This window comes from Rana temporaria, chromosome 2 (genome assembly GCF_905171775.1).
Source record: "Rana temporaria chromosome 2, aRanTem1.1, whole genome shotgun sequence".
NCBI classification, from domain to species: Eukaryota; Metazoa; Chordata; class Amphibia; order Anura; family Ranidae; genus Rana; species Rana temporaria.
Window position 1 is genome coordinate 58,272,417 of NC_053490.1, and position 20,013 is coordinate 58,292,429.

Here is a 20,013-nt window from a genome sequence, read left to right on the forward strand (position 1 = left end):
ATTGCAAATTCAAAGTGGCTGCAATGTGTGACAGTTCCTATGTTGTGCTAATTTTCCTTACTAGTTTCAATCCATCAGCCACATTGTAGTATTTTTTTTCCTACTGAGATCTGAGATTCCTGGCTAACTCTATACCCAAGGTAGTTGCCAGTGCCATGGAAGTATACAGTCTGTGTCAGTGCCACAATCTTTATACTTGATATTTAGTTACCAGAAGAGACAGTACAATGGATTTCAGAAGAATACATGTTTCATATTTTTTTTTTACTCAGATCTGCCCAGGAATGTCAAACTGATGGGCACTGATGAGGAGGCACTGATAAGGAGGCACTGATAGGCAGCACTGATGAGCACTGATAGGCGGCACTGATAGATAGCACGGATGGGCACTAATTGGCCTTGATGTGGATGCATTTATAATCAGTGCCCTAATTATGTGTACATGTCACCTGTGACACTGGCCAGCAACCAGCTGTTCCCTCCTCACGCTGTGGCAGCGTGTGAGGAAAGAAATATCGATAACCAGTGTGTCTGTTAACATGTGATCCACTGTGATTGAACACAGCTGGTCACATGGTAAAGGGCCTCTGTGATTGGCCCTTTATCCAGATCTGATCTGAAAGACAGAGATCACAGAGCTCAATGGATATTCTCCCCAAGGAGCGAGCGGGGGCCTGCTTTTTTGAGGACGTCCATTCTACGTGCTGTAGGTCTTTCTTTGGTTAAAGATAATAATAGCCAAAATGGGATCAAACACTATATTTTATAGCGTAATTCACAGTTGAACTTGTGTGTAAAAATCCCCACTGCTGCTGTTTCCTGGTGCCAACATGGCAGCATACTACCACATGTATGCTGCCATTTGCGTAGCATAAGGGGTTGCAGGGGTCACAATTGCAAGCCTGCCCCTAGCTCCAGGGGGCCCCTGAAGCCTCCCTGTCATATTATCATATCCTCCACAAAGTCCAGCTCTGATCTGCCCTAGGGCCCCACAGTCAGGCTCCAGTACTGGGCTTCCACTATCCTTACCATAGTCTACACCCCTCCGTTTTCATTGACTGGGGAGAAGCTGTGAGACATTTCCTGAATGTAGAGGAGCACGGGGTAGGAACATCCCAGGATGTGAAAGTGTCTGTGCTGTAGGCATGGAATGGTAACCAAGTTCAGCAAGTTAAAAGGAGAAGTGCTGTCCTGTAGCCATGATGGGACCGATGTCACTGGTGAGGTAAGACACCGCTCAGTGTCTCCTAGTCATTAGCTGGGATGCTCTTTACCCCCCCACCCGGGGATGTCTGCTTACCCCCCCTTCCCTGACAACTGGGGAAAAGACACAGAGCTCCGGGAGGTGACCTTCCCCCAACACCTGCCAACACTGACAGAGAAACCTTCAGAAATTTCAAAAAAAATCCCAGATTTTGTGACACATGGCTTTGCCTCCTTAGATCTAAGTTGTGCCCCCCCTCCCACAATGCCCCCTGACCACCCCCTCCACCCTGGATATCACGCCCGGCTGCTGAGCTCCTTTCCCACTACAGCACTCTATACTGCTTCTCCTCCGCAGTGCTGAAATCACATTCCTTTACAACAAAGCCAGTTAGCCATGATCTGTACTAGGTGTATCTGCCTACTGCAACTACACTGTGAAGACAGATACACCCTGTGAAGGCTGACAGACTGTGTGTAAAGGAATGTAATTTTAGCCCTGTGTAGTCTGGGGGGGGGGGGCTGTATACAGTGCTGGGATAGGAAAGGAGCTCTGCCAAGTGACCTGCCAGGGGTCCCTGTCCTCTGATTCTCCAGTGGTGAGCCCTGTCCTCTGATGTAAGGAGAAACTCTGGGAACTCAAGTTGAGGTAAATGCCCTTTTAGGCAAATGTACCCAAAGTGAGGTAAATCTCATTTCAGACTGAGAGAAGAGTCACCATTGGAAGATTTCCCTTCTATTTCTGTGCTGCAGACAACTCTAGATATTGGATTTTCCCTCATTTTTAGTCTAGGTAGCAGTGATCACCAACACACATAGCAAGAGTACATCTTTTTAGCAAGGACACAGACAAAGTCATGGTAGAGGTTCAAACCACCCACCACTCTATTAAAAAAAAAAAAAAAAGTTTGTGGCTTTAGCTGCATATTTTGTTGGCGCTATATAAATACCTACATTAAAATAATAAATACATCTTCAACAGTCTTATTTTGTACCAGAATGACAGGGCTTATCTCATTCAGCTACTTTTCCCCCCCGATGACGTCAGTGATGAAACATGTAGGGTGGAGCCTCGGTATGCGCCGTTGCCACGCTTGCTTTGTTGTGTACACCAATTTATCGATCTTTTTGCATGGATTCATTGCATACTTGCCTGATTTTATCTTCTGCAATGCACACCGTTTGCCCTATGTCCATTGATTCTTATTGGGATTACAGAACAGCATCTGTCCCTGGAGGATCTGTGATGGCTGATTGCTGATGATACATTTATCTTACTCCGTAATAGAGTCCTCCAACATTGGTAAGAGTCCACCTTATACTGGGTGGTGAAGCACGTTGGTGATAGTTGGATCACGCATATCTTCTGATATCTACAATTTTTGTACCAATTTATGAACTTTATTTGTTATTCTATCTACTTTTTGGATTTCACATTGTGGCTTTTCCTGGTCATCATTTATGGACTTTATTAGCGCTGCAATATTTTTTGTTTTATACTTCATGGGGTATTATTTATTTTTTTAAAACGGGCCCCTAGATTGTTTATGCCATAATGTGCCAGTTTGTAACTATGTAACTATGTAATGTGCCAGTTTGCACCTCATGTTAACATGTTATGGCAAACTTACCTGTCAAACGAAGCCCTCCAGTGCTACACTGTCAACATCGCTTGGCTGGTCTCTTTCATCTTCACACAGTCTTCCTTCTGGGTTCTGCCTGTTTGGCCACTTGAATGACCGGGTCATAATGGCATCAGTGCTACATATGCACACAGGAGTCACATGATTGTGGCACAGAGCGAGTGCTGTAAATGTATGCTGAGCTACACATGCATGGCTCAGTATACATGACAGTTGACAGGCAAAGAAAGCATTTATGACAGAAGAGACCGATAGGGTAAAAATGGAAAATGCATTGGAAACCGATATCCTTCCAGACCCAGCCACGGCCCTTTAGAATATTAAACTGCCTGGACTCACCCCGACTCAATTCCGACTATTCATTTACCTCACTACTGCAGCCAAACTATAGCCAAGGCATGGAAATCCCAAACCTTGGTTGTGGCTGAAGCCAAACATAGGATGAATATGCCAAATTGACAGCTATTGAAGATGACAAAATCAAAAAATTCCACAAGATCTGGCAACCCTGGGTCAAACATTACTTATCTCCTGACTTCAACCAGTCATTGTTGTTGCCTTGCTATCTTTCCCAACTCACCATCAACTAAACGCATCTCACACTACCGACACAAGAGACTCTCCTCCCTCCTACTCTCCTTTTTCCTCTCACTTCCCCTGTTTATTTTTTAACGCTGACCTACTAAGTACGGGCACGATAATGTGACACCTGCCTTTCATCCAACTAAACGCATCTCCTAACCGCGAGCCGCACTACCGCCACAAGAGACTCTCCTCCCTCCTTCTACTCTCCTTTTTCCTTTCACTTTCCCCCTTTTCTTTTTTACGCTGACCTACTATGTACAGGCACGATAATGTGACACCTGCCTTTCATCCACTCCTAAGAAACTCTAGCCCGCCTTATCCCCGCACTTGGGTCTCTTACCTTTCTACTTCCTTTCTCTATTCTTCACTATATGACCCACAACTATGGGATACCCACTCCCTCCTCAACCCATGGCATACAGCTAGAGACTAACCCGCATCACTTTTTCTGATAATTTAATCTTCACCTTTTTCTTTTTGAACTAATACATAAAGTAAACAACAGTGGTAATGTGAATAACACGACACCTTCGTAGGTCCTACAACATACCTCCAGTTCCGGACGAGGACAATCCAATACCTTATAAATGTGCCCCCACCTGTTCACAGTTTGATCCCATAAGGGGCGAACGGGTAGTCTGGAGGCACAACTAACTGGGTTCATCGAATGTTGAAGGGCTCTCGTTCCAGCCCTCTAAACCACTCTGTTACACTGATTGTCTCTAGACCATATACCCCTGTTTACTCCTAGACATGTAAAGGTATGTATGATACCGTTCACATTGAATGTATCCCATGTATAAGATTATACACTTTTTATACACTCTTCTGTATACCTCAATAAAAATATTGAACAAGAAATACCCTACGTGTCAGCAATTAAAAAAAAAAAGAATGTTTAAAGCAGAACTATAGACACATTTTTTTTTTTTTTTAATTTTGGATAGAGCAAAGGCCATCTGTGTCCCATTGTGGAGATTTCACTTCACTTCCTGTTCCATAGCCAAAGAGGTGAGAAGAAATCCCTGCAAATTAATGGAATTCCTTGGGGAACCCAAGGTCACCAGAGTTAGTGTCACCATTGGAAGATTTACCCTTAAAGAGCAACTGCAGTCTGCTCACATAATTTGTAATAAAAACATCTTTGCCATTTTGAAGCTTCCCTCCAACCACTTTGCATATTATTTAATATATACTGTGCTTCTGTACTCCCTCTATTTAGTCCAGCCGCAACCATTTTAACTGTGGGCAGCTGAAGCTGCTGCCTTTTCACTTCCTGGATTTACACAGACACACACTTCCAGCTCTGCAGTTCTCATTGGCCCCCTTATGACTCATCTCCCCTCCCTTCCTGACAAACTCTCATGAGACAAAAAACAGGAAGTGGCATAAGGTATTTCCTTGCAGAAAAAAAAGGTTTTGCCTTTAGTTATACTTTAACTGCTTGCCGACCAGCCGCCGCAGTTATACGGGGGCAGGTCGGCTCTGCTGGGCAAGATCACGTAGCTATACGTCATTTTGCCGAGCAGTCAATAGGGGCACGCGCGTTTCACCAGAGGCGCGAATGCGTGCCCCTGACGCCGACGCACGTGCCCGGTGGTCACGATCACCACCGGGCACCCGCGATCGCTCATTACAGAGCGAGAACCGGGAGCTGTGTGTGTAAACACACAGCTCCCGGTCCTGTCAGGGGGGGGGGGAAATTACCTATCGTCTGTTCATTCAATGTATGAACAGCGATTTGTCATTTCCCCATGTCAGTCCCACCCCCCTTCAGTTAGAACACACCCAGGGAACATGATTAACCCCTTCCTCGCCCCCTAGTGTTAACCCCTTCACTGCCAGTGGCATTTTTATAGTAATCCAATGCATTTGTATAGCACTGATCGCTATAAAAATGCCAATGGTCCCAAAAATGTGTCAAAAGTGTCCGAAGTGTCCGCCATAATGTCGCAGTACCGATAAAAATCGCTGATCGCCGCCATTACTAGTAAAAAAAAAGATATTAAGAAAAATGCCATAAAACGACCCCCTATTTTGTAAACGCTATAACTTTTGCGCAAACCAATCAATAAACGCTTATTGCAATTTTTTTTTTACGAAAAATATGTAGACGAATACGTATCGGCCTAAACTGAGGAAATTTTTTTTTTTTATATATATTTTTGGGGGATATTTATTATAGCAAAAAGTAAAAAATATTATTTTTTTTTTCAAAATTGTTGCTCTATTTTTGTTTATAGCGCAAAAACTAAAAACCACAGAGGTGATCAAATACCACAAAAAGAAAGCTATATTTGTTGGAAAAAAAGGACGACAATTTTGTTTGGGAGCCACGTCGCACGACCACGCAATTGTCAGTTAAAGCGACGCAGTTCCGAATCGCAAAAAGTGGCCTGGTCTTTGACCAGCAATATGGTCCGGGGGTTAAGTGGTTAATACCACTTTAAACAGAAAGGTGGTTGCTTTTATGATTTCTTCCAGCAGAACTGAGATTGCATTAAGCATGTGCTATCACATGGTTGTATATAATAAATTTAGCACTAAATATAAGCTTTGGAAAAATGGGTGACCCATGGATATACTGTATTGCAGAAAATGATGTACTAAAATTGCTTTTTTGCTGGAAGCCACACCTCCAGATTGCTTGCTACACAAGCATTGCTACATAAACACAGAAATATGTACTGATATCAGCTTCTGAACTTATCAGCACCCAGTTACCAACACATTTATCTACATTAAACTGAAGTAACGCATATTTTTACTAATTATGTGATAGCATTTTAGGAATCATTAATTTCAGTTTAACTTTGAAACCCACATGAGAAATAAATTGAGATCAATTAGCTTTTTGGATTGGCTGTACATGGAAAGTGAGATAATTTGTCTGTTTAATAGATGTTAAGTAAAATGCATAGTATATACAGTGATTACTTATACAGTGGTTAACCACTTTAGCCCCGGAAGAATTTACCCCCCTTCCTGACCAGAGCACTTTTTGCGATATGGCACTGCGTCGCTTTAGCCGACAATTGAGCGGTCGTGCCGAAAATTACCCTTTTTTCCCCACAAATAGAGCTTTCTTTTGATGGTATTTGATAACATCTGCATTTTTTTTTTTTAAATATATTAACAAAAAAAGAGCAACAATTTTGAAAAAAAATAAAGCAATATTTTTTACTTTCTGGTATAAGACATATCCAATAAAAAAAAATAATAATCTAATTTATTCCTTAATTTAGGCCAATATGTATTCTACTACATATTTTTGATTAAAAAAATCCCAATAAGCGTATATTGATTGGAATGAGCAAAAGTTCCAGCATCTACGAACTATAGGATTTTTTTCATTTATTCTTTTAATAGTAATCGTGGTGATCAGGGACTTATAGCAGGACTGCGAAATTATTATTATTATTATTATACAGGATTTATATAGCGCCAACAGTTTGCGCAGCGCTTTACATCAGGGAAGACAGTACAGTCACAATACAATTCAATACAGGAGGGATCAGAGGGCCCTGCTCGTTAGAGCTTACAATCTAGAAGAAATTGCAGCAGACATTCGGACACTTAGCCTAGGTTCACACTGCTGCGAATTCAAAATCGCGGTAAAATGCGCGATTTTACCGCGATTTTGCGGCCGCGATTTTGCCGCGATTTCGGCCGCAATTTAATGTAAATCGCGGCCCGAAATCGCAAAAAGTAGTACAGGAACTACTTTTTGAAATCGCAGATGCGGCGTCGCACTGATTAGGACAGTGCCATTGCCGACAATTGCCGCCGATTTGAGATGCGATTTGACATGTCAAATCGCATCTCAAATCGTTCCAAATCGTACCCAGTGTGAACCAGGGCTAACTGAGACTTTTTGTGACACAATACAGTGATCAGTGCTAAAAAATTTGCACTGTCATTGTACTAATGACACTGACTGGGAAGGGGTTAACATCAGGGGCGATCAAAGGGTTAACTGTGTACCTAACCTGTGTTTTTCTAAACTGTGTGAGGTGCTTTTACTAGGGGAAGACATGTGTCCTAGTTCCTGCTTTGCAGAGACACAGGATCCATGCCTTCCCTTCTGTCAGAATGGCAATCTGCCTTGTTTATATAGGCAGATTGAAGTTCTGTCTCTGTGGCTAATGATAGGCGAGTGCCAGCGGACATTGAGTGTGTGGTACCCGCTGATCAGCTCTTGCTGTGTATAATCACAGCGGGGGCGAGCCACCAGCAGTGCACATTTGTGCCAGCTACCCGGATATGCCAGATCAGGTGTATATATATATATATATATATATATATATATATATATATATATATATATATATATATATATATATATATATATATATATATATATAATTCTGCACACAGCGGCCACCTTGTAGCAGTAACATTCCTATAGGGCGGTCGGCAAGTAGATAATGGTTGGAATCCAAAGGGGTGGTCCTTGGCTGTATTTAAAACATGATGTTCATCACTTTAGTTAGTGTGGGCCTTCAGTACTGAAGTGAAAATGGTCACTCATTGGTACAGCAATGCAATGCAGCAAAAGCATCATATACAGCAGCACCAATTCTAATATTTGTGAAGAACAATACCACTATACGGCAAGGGTTTTGATAGGTATGCCACCTACATATTACAATATTGTCTTTTATTGTCTTCATATTAACTTATTATCTTGGATTGAACTAAAGCCAGGAATAAAGTTCACAGAACAACAGTCTTGCTTACTACAGAGCAACAAAATTAGCTTTAATTCAGTGTCATATTAAAGTGGTCATAAAGGATTTATTTTATTTTATTTAAATAATAAACACGGTATACTTACCTGCTCTGTGCAATGGTATTTCACAGAGTAGCCCAAAACATCCTCTTCTGGGGTCTCCCACTAGAGCTCTTGGCTCCTCCTTTTCTTGGTGCACCCAATAGGAAGCTGCTTACTTTGGTGGCACACCTGTGAGATCGCTCCAGAGTTGGGCTGTGTGCATCTTATGACAATCACAGCGTGGCTTAGCCCCATCCTCTGCTGCCTGCTGCCTTCTGATTGACATCAGCAGGAGCCAATGGCTCCCACTGCTGCCTCTGAGGGTGTGAGGAAATAGAGAGAGAGACCAACGGCACTGCAGATGGGCATAGCACTGGATTAAATAAGGAATCAGCTAAATATATAGGGAGGGAGACATGTTTTACCTTAATGCAGTGAATGCATCAATGTAAAAAATATCTAGCCTTTAGAACCACTTTAATTATCTGGAGTAAAACTATGATTGGAGTCCAAATTTGGATGGCACAGAACACTAATGTCGCGTACACACGGTCGTTTTTCGGCATTAAAAAAAAAACAAAGTTTTTAAAAACGTCATTTAAAATCGTGTGTGGGCCTCACATCGTTTTTCGGCTTCTGAAAAAAATTTGAACATGCTGCATTTTTTAACGTCGTTTTTTAAAATTACGTTTTTCGGGTTGTAAAAAATAATCGTGTGTGGGCTAAAACAACGTTTTAACCCGCGCATGCCCAGAAGCGAGTTATGAGACGGGAGCGCTCGCTCTGGTAAAACTACCATTCATAATGGAGTAAGCACATTCATCACGATGTAACAAACAAAAAAGCGTGAATCGCCTTTTACTAACACGGAATCAGCTAAAGCAGCCCAAAGGCGAATAGAACTTCCCCTTCAGAGTGCCATCATACGTGTTGTACGTCACCGCGCTTTGTTCATCATTTTTTTAAAACGATGGTGTGTGGGCAACATCGTTTTTAATGATGAAGTTGGAAAAACTTCGTTTTTTGGACATGCTGAAAAACTTCGTTTTTTTTTTCATAACGAAAAACGACCGTGTGTACGCGGCATAAGTGGCTGGTTAGTAACAGTTTTTAGGTTATTTAGACAATTTACACTGTACCTAGTCATATGGAAAAATTGCCATCATTCGTTTTAATTATGTGTGTACTATTTGCCTGGTACCATATTAGGAGATTTATGCCTCGTACACACGATCAGATTTTCCAACAGGAAACCGTGTTTTTTTTTTCAGCAGGAAAACGGCTCAAACTTGTGTTGCATACACACGTCACTCAAATCTTGGCTGAAATTCTGAACGTCAAGAACACGGTGACGTACAACACGAACGACTAGCCGAGATCAATGAAGTTCAGTAGGCACTACGGCTCTTCTGCTTGATTCTGAGCATGCACGTTTTTTTTGCGCGTCGTAATTGCATACAGACGAACGCAATTCCCGATAGGAATTTTTCCTGTCATGAAAATTTAGATCCCGCTCTCAATCTTTTCTTGGCAGGAAAACTGACAGAAAAAGTGTGATGGAGCATACAGCCATGGCCAAAAGTTTTGAGAATGACACAACTACTAATTTTCACAAAGTCTGCTGCCTCAGTTTTTGAGATGGGAAATTGCATATACTCCCGAATGTTATGCAGAGTGATCAGACAAGTTGGAATTAATTGCAAAGTTCCTCTTTGCCATGAAAATTAACTTAATCCCATAAAAAAAAAGCGCCAGGACCGTCTCCTAAAGAGGATTCAGCTGCGGGATCGAAATGCCACCAGTGCAGAGCTTGCTCAGGAATGGCAGCAGGCAGGTGTGAGCTCATCTGCCTGCACAGTGAGGCGAAAACTTTTGGAAGATGGCCTGGTGTCAAGAAGGGCAGTAAAGAAGCCACTTCTCTCCAAAAAAAACATCAGGGACAGATTGATCTTCTGCAGAAAATATGGTGAATGGACTGCTGAGAACTGGGGCAAAGTCATATTCTCCAATGAAGCCTCTTTCCAATTGTTAGGGGCATCAGGAAATAGGCTTGTCCGGAGAAGAAAAGGTGAGCGCTACCATCAGTCCTGTGTCATGCCAACAGTAAAGCATCCTGAGACCATTCATGTGTGGGGTTGCTTCTCATCCAAGGGAGTGGGCTCACTCACAATTTTGCCCAAAAACACAGCCATGAATAAAGAATGGTACCAAAACACCCTCCAACAGCAACTTCTTCCAACAATCCAACAACAGTTTGGTGAAGAACAATGCATTTTCCAGCGCAGTGCCATAGGGCAAAAGTGATAACTAAGTGGCTCGGGGACCAAAATGTTGACATTTTGGGTCCATGGGCTGGAAACTCCCCAGATCTTAATCCCATTGAGAACTTGTGGTCAATCCTCAAGAGGCGGGTGGACGAACAAAAACCCACAAATTCTGACAAACTCCAAGAAGTGATTATGAAAGAATGGGTTGCTATCAGTCAGGAATTGGCCCAGAAGTTGATTGAGAGCATGCCCAGTCGAATTGCAGAGGTCCTGAAAAAGAAGGGCCAACACTGCAAATACTGACTCTTTGCATAAATGTCATGTAATTGTCGATAAAAGGCTTTGAAACGTATGAAGTGCGTGTAATTATATTTCACTACATCACAGAAACAACTGAAACAAAGATCTGAAATCAGTTTAGCAGCAAACTTTGTGAAAACTAATATTTGTGTCATTCTCAAAACTTTTGGCCAAAACTGTACACATGGTTGGAATTCATGACAAAAAGCTCACGTCACACTTTTCTTGTTAGGAAAACTGATCGTGTGTATGAGGCATCACACTTAACATATCATCAGTTTCCTTAGGGTCAATGTAAATTAATTTAAGATATGCAGACAATCGGAGATCTGGTCATTCATTGCTGAGATCAAGTACTAAAATATGGAGATACAAGTGGAAATATAGTTCCTCACCATTAATCCATCTTCTGGATGGGGCCCAGAGCAGGCTTCCCATAGGGGAGACTGATTGGAGACACACAAAGGAGAACGTTTCCAACCAGTGTTCCTATATGCTGCGATAACAGCATGACTTTGTACACATGGGAGTTCTATGTGCAAGCCGGTCTGGCCCAAATGGACAGGCTGCAGAGTCAGACAGATGTCTTAAGCCTCGTACACATGGTACGATTGTTGGCAAACAGGGCATCTGATTTTTGTCAAAAGGGCGTGTGCCAGGATCTTGTCTTGCATACTATTGTTACACAATTGTAATTGCTCTTGAGCGCCACCCTTTGGGCCCCTTCTACTAATTTTGTGTTTGGTTAGCATTGATTCCGAGCACGCGTGTTTGTACCTTTGACTTTCGTGTGACGGACTTGTGTACTGACCATCAGAAAATCTGACAACAGATCACTGTCCGCCCAAAATTTACTAGCCTGTCATCCAACATTTGTTGGGTGAAAGTTGGACAACAATTGTCAAAATGAGCGTACTAACGGTAAGATTTTAGGAAAACAGTCTGTCAACAGACAATCCCCTGCCAACAATCATATCGTGTGGACGAGGCTTAAGGCAGGATATACATTATGCAATTTTCTTTCCTAAAACCACAGGTTGTGTTGATGGGGGAATTCCTTCTGCTGTGCTACTGTATTCTAACAGTGGGAGGCTTCCCAGCCATCAGAATACAATAATCACTGTTTGGCTATAGCTGTGAAAAAACTGTTGTACTGAAATTGTTCTATTGACTTCAGTACAACCAGCCTGCCCATAGATGAATCAAAATTTAGCAGGTTTCAGCAGGAACCGCGAGAAATCTATCTATGGCCGGCTACGAATAAGAATTGGAAATTGTTAAGGGGTGGTTGAGGAAGTCCCTATATCTACAAACCAGTTTGTCTGAGCTGAGCAAGCTGCAACCTGTAGGTGAGCAGACTAGAGGTCCAGTCTAGCGATTGATGGAACCAGTTCAGCAGGGAGGCTGAGACTGAAGCCTCGTACACATGACCGAGGAACTCGACGGGCGAAACACATCGTTTTCCTCGTCTAGTTCCTTGTTAGGCTGTCGAGGAACTCGACAGGGCAAGTTTCTCCATTCCCGTCGAGGAAAAAGAAGACATGCTCTCTTTTTGGCTCAACAGGATCCTCGACAGTTTCCTCTTCGAAAAATGTACACACTACCGGTTTCCTCGGCAAAAAAAAATCCCAGCAAGTTTTTTGCTGATTTTTGCCGAGAAACTCGGTCATGTGTATGAGGCCTGAGGCAGCTCTATATCAAGGAGGAAATAGACAAAGCTTTGTGACAAATAGCCAGGAGACCTAAAGATATTTGTGTGCTCTGTTATGCTGAATAATCTCTGGGAGGGCAGAACACTGTGTTATACCTATGTATAAATAAATAAAATGGCCAAAAAGGGACCAAAACATATTCTGCTGATTGCAATGAGTCCTTGGAAAGCTTTCTATTCAAAGCTGAATCTCAAATTGTGCAACAACAGAATGGTTATATTTACTGGTAGCCCAAGAGCAAGCATAAAGAACGAGAATAACATTTGCAGAATTGCAGCCTGCTGTCCTCTTAGCATTTTGCAGTGTCTTACCACATCACATATAAATGGAATAGTATGTACATTTACTTTTATGATCTTTTGGCTGGTAAAACAGTATTTGTATATGTGCTTCAACTGTGTTGTGAGCTATTTTTCTGGAGATGCTATGGGGAGGGGGGGTTTACTAAAACTGGAGCAGCTCTCCATAAAAACTGATCAGCTTCCATTTTTTTCGTGAAAGTTTAACCACTTAAGCCCTTGGACCATTTTGTTGCTAAAGGACCAGGCCCCTTTTTGCGATTCGGCACTGCGTCGCTTTAACTGACAATTGCGCGGTCGTGCAACGTGGCTCCCAAACAAATTTGACGTCCTTTTTCCCCACAAATAGAGCTTTCTTTTGGTGGTATTTGATCACCTCTGCGCAGGGCTGGACTGGGACAAAAATTTGGCCCTGGTCTTCATCCAGACTGGCCCACTTTGACAGGTCTCTCCCACAGCGGCCGGACAACTCCCGCTCCCCCCCCCCGGCCACCCAAGCCCCCTCTCCCCCTTCACTAGCCGTTTTACTTTATTAGAGTAGAACGGCTGGTACTGATATTCTTATAGGCAGTACCAGTGGGGAAGCTAGACATTTTTTCTCCCGGGGCAAAGAATCAGTTTGGTGCCCCCCCCCCTTATGGGACAAGATTAGGCAGAAGTGAGAAACTCCCAGGCCACTGTCACGGAAGCCGGCCCACTGAGCCATCGGCCCACCGGGAAACTCGCTGTAGTCCCAATGGCCAGTCCATCCCTGCCTCTGCGGCTTTTATTTTTTGCGCTATAAACAAAAATAGAGCGACAATTTAAAAAAAAAAACAATATTTTTTACTAAAATAAATATCCCCAAATATATATATATAAAAAAAACATTTTTTTGCTCAGTTTGGGCCGATACATATTCTTCTACATATTTTTGGTAAAAAAATTGCAATAAGCACTTATTGATCGGTTTGCGCAAAAGTTATAGCGTCTACAAAATAGGGGATAGTTTTATGGCATTTTTATTAAAAAATTTTTTTACTAGTAATGGCAGCGATCAGCAATTTTTATTGTGACTGCGACATTATGGCGGACACATCGGACACTTTTGACACTTTTGGGACCACTGTCATTTTTACAGCGATCAGTGCTATAAAAATGCACTGATTACTGTGAAAATGACACTAGCAGTGAAGGGGTTAACCTGTACGATCTGCCGACGTATATCGTTGTTAGGCGGTCCTTAAGCGGCTAATTGAACAAGTTGAAGTTAGATGCTCATTGGCTACCATGCACAGATGCACCAGATTCTAAGTGCTATGGTTTTAGTAAATCTCCCTCCTTGTCTCTAGTATTTGCTGTATTTGTATTTATGCTTATCGCTCATTTCAGGATTATCACAGCCTACATAGTGTGTCATTCAGTAGGTCTACAATCATGTTATACACCTAATTACTAACAGTTATCTTAAATTGAAATAGGATGTGCATGTATTATCTGACCATTAAACAATCTAATAAAATTTGAAATGTACACAAATGTAGGCACTAGCTATCTTTGTCATGCCATGTCACTGGCAACCGAGTAAACCGGAAGGGATGTCGTGACGTCGCTTCCGGGATTTTACATCGGAGACCTGATCAAAGCCAAATGCGGATTCGTTCGGTTCTCAGCCTTGACGGCGAATGCGCTGGCTGGTGGCTTGGGTATCCCAGTGGGACGGCAGGCCCGGGAAAAGCAGCGGGATGGGGGGGGGTGTCTCCTCCCGCTCCAAATGCCATGTACACACGATCATTTTTCAGCATGGAAAAAAACGTTGTTTTTCAGCATGTCCAAAAAACTACGTTTTCGCAACTTCATCATTAAAACGATGTTGCCCACACACCATTGTTTAAAAAAAAATGATCTAGAAAAGCGCGGTGACGTACAACACGTACGACAGCACTATAAAGGGGAAGTTCCATTCTCGCCTTTGGGCTGCTTTAGCTGATTCCGTATTAGTAAAAGACAATTCGCACTTTTCTATCTGTTACAGTGTGATGAATGTGCTTACTAGTGTTGCTCACGAATATTCGTATTGCGAATATTCGGCTCGAATATGGCATATTCGAGTATTCGCGATATATTTCGAATTTCGCAGTGAATATTCGCTATTCCGAATATTCAAATTTTTTCAATTTTATTTTTAGAACAGATCACATCCTAGAGATCTCCATCGACGTCTAAAAGCATTGCTGGTATGATTAGAGACCTTGGGCCGAGTAGCTGAAGCGATCATTTTATCTTACCGAAAAATCGCAATGCGATTATTCGGCAATCGGAATATCGCGCAATTATTTTCTTCGCCCTATCTTCCGCATCAGAGCGATTTTTTCAGTTTCATTTTTTTTTCATTTTCAGTTTCATTTCATTTCAGTTGGCGAAATTCCGCAATCAATTTCGCATTCGCATTTTTGCGAAATTTCGATAAAATATCACGAATATTCTGAGCCAATCAGAGTGCTCCTACAGCATTTGTCGAAATTCCGCAATACATATCGCATTCGCATTTTGCGAAATTTCGATAAAATATCACGAATATTCTGAGCCAATCAGAGTGCTCCTACAGCATTTGTCGAAATTCCGCAATAAATATCGCATTCGCATTTTGCGAAATTTCGATAAAATATCACGAATATTCTGAGCCAATCAGAGTGCTCCTTCCGCATTTGTCGAAATTTCGCAATTATGTTCGCATTCGCAATAGCGAAATTTCGCAATCATTTCATTTCGATAAAATATCACGAATATTCGAATTTAGCGAATATATCTCGAATATTCGACTATATATTCGAGATATATCGCAAAATCGAATATGGCGTATTCTGCTCAACACTAGTGCTTACTCCATTATGAACGGTAGTTTTACCAGAACGAGTGCTCCCGTCTCATAACTTGCTTTTGAGCATGCGCAAATTTTTTACGTCGTTTTAGCCCACACACGATAATTTTTTACAACCCGAAAACGACATAGTTTAAAACGACGTTAAAAAATGCAGCATGTTCGAATTTTTTATTGGTCGTTTTTCAGAACCTAAAAAATGATGTGTAGCCCACACACGATCATGTTAAATGAACTTTTTTTCATGCCGAAAAATTATCGTGTGTACGCGGCATTAGGATAACAGCCAAGTGCCTTTTCGCCACATATGTTGTAATCACTAAAAAGCCAACCGCTGGCTCTAAAAAAAAGTTTAAGGCCCCATACACACGAGAGGATCCATCCGCTGAAAAATCTCAGCGGATCGGTTTCAGCGGATAGATCCCCTGGTGTGTACGTTCCAGCGGATATTTATCCGCGGATATTTCCGATTTCCAGCAGATAAAAATTTGTAGACATGCTTACAAATCTATCCGCTGGAATCGGAACCAGCGGATCGATCCGGTGGTCTGTACAGACTCACCGGATCGATCCGTCCAAACCCATCCCTCGCATGCGTCGTAATGATTCGACGCATGCGTGGATATCCTTATATGACAGCGTCGCGCACGTCGCCGCGTCATCATCGCGGCGACGGCGCGACACGTCACCGCGATGGGAATTCGGCGCGGATTTCAATCCGATGGTGTGTACACTCCGCAGAGGATTTATCCGCGGATAAATCCTATCGTGTGTACCAGGCCTTACACGTTCAAGCAATGAACACAAATTTGCATACGGTCGGCACAAAGGGGTTAACTAAACCCATTCGATTTTAGTTGACTAAAACGTACTGGAGATTTGAGTCTGCTAAAATATGACTAAATTTCCAGATTACTAAAATACGACTAAAACTAAAACAATTCAGATGACTAAAATATGACTAAAACTAAAAAAGCATTTTAATCTAAAGACTATGATTAAAACTAAATCGAAATTTGATGTCAAAATCAACACTGCCCAGGAGACTTGTGGGGACCAGGTCCAGTAGTCAGGGCAGTGTGTGATAGCCCAGGCACTGGGAAAGTTGAGTATTTACTGCCTTCTTTTACGGGTAACAGAAAGTATGCCGGTGTATCTACTGATACGCCGGCGTACTTTCAAATTTCCCGCGTCGTATCTTTGGTTTGAATCCTCAAAACAAGATAGGATGGGTTAGATCCGACAGGTGTACGTCTTCGTACGCCTTCGGATCTAAGATCCAATTCTTCGGCGTCCGCTGGGTGGCGTTCACGTCGTTTTCCGTGTCGGGTATGCAAATTAGCTATTTCCGACGATCCACGAACATACGAGCGGCCGCCGCATTTTTTTACGTCGTCTGTAGTCGGCTTTTTCCAGCGTATAGTTAAAGCTGGTATTTCGTCGCGTATAGTTAGACTTGCCATGTTAAGTATGGCCGTTGTTCTCGCGTTTAATTTGAATTTTTTTTTTGCGTAAGTCGTCCGTGAATTGGGATGGACGTAATTCACGTCTATGTTAACAAAAATTACGTCCTTGCGACGTCATTTAGCGCAAAGCACGGTGGGAAATTTAGGGACGGCGCATGCGCAGTTCATTCGGCGCGGGGACGCGCTTCATTTAAATGAAACACGCCCCCTAATCGCCTATTTGAATTCCGCGCCGTTACGCCGCTTGAGATACACTACGCCGCCGTAACTTACGGCGCAAATTCTTTGGGGATTTGAACCGGCCTAAAGTAAGTTACAGCGGCGTAGCGTATCTCACATACGCTGCGCCCATCTAATTGTATGTGGATCTACCCCATGGTCTTTTTTTTTTGACACAGTCGCTTTAAAGTAATTGTTCGTAATTCTTTCAAAAAAATCTATTTACAATATGCATTTCCAGAGGTTTAAAAGCATGAAATATCGCTTTAAACCAAAGCGTTCTTCTTTTAATTTCATCATGATTTTAATCCTTTAAAGCATTCATTCTGCATAATACCTGTCAAATTTAAATTTGAGATGCAAAAAAAAAAAAAAAGTGCACATCAGAGTATTTTGTTACTGTGGCAGTACAGATAATAACTAGGAACATGCTGTTTATTTAGTAGTATACATATTTATTTTCTTCTGCGCACTGACACACAGTATTACTTACTGAGACAGGGCTTGTGACAGATTCCCAGTTTGTCTCCGATGCTGCAGGCGGAAAATCATTCTGAAAGGAAAAGGAAAAAGCTAGCATAAGAATTTAAACAAAAGCTGTGGCCCAGGATAAGATCTTTACTGTTAGATTTGAATAGCCTTTCAGGCATCCAGGCTAGGCTGCTATAATAGACCGTGAAAATACAGGATTACTTCATTCTGCAGGGCTGCAAATCGCAAAGATGGAAATTCTACTGAGAGCTGCAAGATAAATTAACATTATTTTTTAATTTTTGATTTGTTACATTTTTCCAACTTGCTTATTATTTTAAAGCTGAATTCAGATTAAATATTAAAAGCCAAATGTTAAGCCAGGTATGTAAACTAATCTAATAATTAAATTCAGGTTTAAATACAGCTAGTTTAAAACCATGTTTTGTCTTTATTTTAGCTTCTTGGGTGAGGAAGGTTCAGCTATTGGATAAATCAGTTCTCTATAAGACCACTAGGTCCACAGCTGATATTTTCTTGACTTTTTATTAATTAAGTTATAATTAATATAAATATTATAGTTAATATGAAATATTACATATTAATAATTTGTATTTTTGCCAGTAGTTGGAGTGCTCTCCATTTTTCAAATACTTTCCAAACTCTGACACAAACAGTAGTTACATAGGGGCAGATCCACAGACAGAGTACGCCGGCGTATCTACTGATACGCCGGCGTACTTTCAAATTTCCCGCGTCGTATCGTTGTTTTGAATCCTCAAAACAAGATACGACGGCTTCTGGGTTAGATCCGACAGGTGTACGTCTCCGTACGCCTTTGAATCTAAGATGCAATACTTTGGCGTCCGCTGGGTGGCGTTCAAGTCGTTTTCCGTGTCAGGTATGCAAATTAGCTATTTCCGACGATCCACGAACGTACGAGTGGCCGGCGCATTTTTTTACAGCGTCTGTAGTTGGCTTTTTTCGGCATATAGTTAAAGCTGCTATTTCGTCGCGTATAGTTAGATTTGCCATGTTACGTATGGCCGTCGTTCCCGCGTCGAAATTTGAATTTTTTCTTTTTTTTGCGTAAGTCGTCCGTGAATCGGGATGGGCGTAAGTCACGTCTAAGTTTAAAAAATGACATCCTAGCGACGTCATTTCGCGCAATGCACGGCGGGAAATTTAGAAACGGAGCATGCGCAGTTCATTCGGCGCGGGGACGCACTTCATTTAAATAAAACACACCCCCCTAATCGCCGATTTGAATTCCGCGCCCCTACACCGCCGTAACTTACGGCGCAAATTCTTTGGGGATTCAAAACAGCCTAATGGAAGTTACAGCAGCGTAGCTTATCTCACATACGCTGCGCCAATCTATTTGTATGGGAATCTACCCCAGTGTTAGTCAGGATGAAAAAATACACAAGTCTATCTAGTTCAACCAATAGAAAAACAAATGCTGAAGTTAATGGCGTATAACACGCATTTTAGGAGGGAAGTTTCATGAATTATTTTTTTAAATAAAAACTTGAATTAAAATAAGGGTCAGTGCCCGTCAATGCAGCCTGTTTAGTGCCCATCTGAAGCCTCAATGCAGCCTGATTATTGCCCATCTGCAGCACATCTCACCAATGCAGCCTGATCAAAGCCCATCTCATCAATGCAGCCTGATCAATGCCCATCTCATCAATGCAGCCTGATCAATGCCCATCTCATTAATGCAGCCTGATCAATGCCCATATCATCAATGCAGCCTGATCAATGCCCATCTCACCAATGCAGCCTGATCAATGCCCATCTCATCAATGCAGCCTGATCAATGCCCATCTCATCAATGCAGCCTGATCAATGCCCATCTCATCGATGCAGCCTGATCAATGCAGCCTGATCAATGCCCCTTTTTAGCCTCAAAGTTCATCTGCAACCTCACCATCAATGCAGCCTGGACAGTGCAGGAAATCACAGAGCCATCATCTCCTGGCTGAGAGCGATTGCAATTGACACAATGGCTGTGTATCCAATGTATCTAGGTATCTGTCTATATTCTTTGTATAATTTGTCTGTAAAGAAGCGTGTGTCATTTCAGTCCAATATGCATGGTTCATAGTTCAATACTTACCATGCAAGTGGACTGTCGGATGGATATCCACACCTGCTGAGATGCATTGTTCCATGGCCCTGGCTAGGATCAGACATTCTGGATTGTACTAT

The 20,013-nt window shown here is 42.1% G+C and overlaps 1 protein-coding gene across 1 annotated transcript in view; it reads right to left on the bottom strand.

Moving 5' to 3' along the window:
* PDGFD (platelet derived growth factor D) overlaps positions 1-20,013 on the bottom strand; it is a 368,901-nt gene that overhangs the window by 44,003 nt on the left and 304,885 nt on the right. The window contains exon 4 of the mRNA XM_040340228.1: positions 17,822-17,881. Coding sequence (XP_040196162.1) covers positions 17,822-17,881 — 60 coding nt within the window. The remainder of the gene's footprint in view (positions 1-17,821; positions 17,882-20,013) is intronic.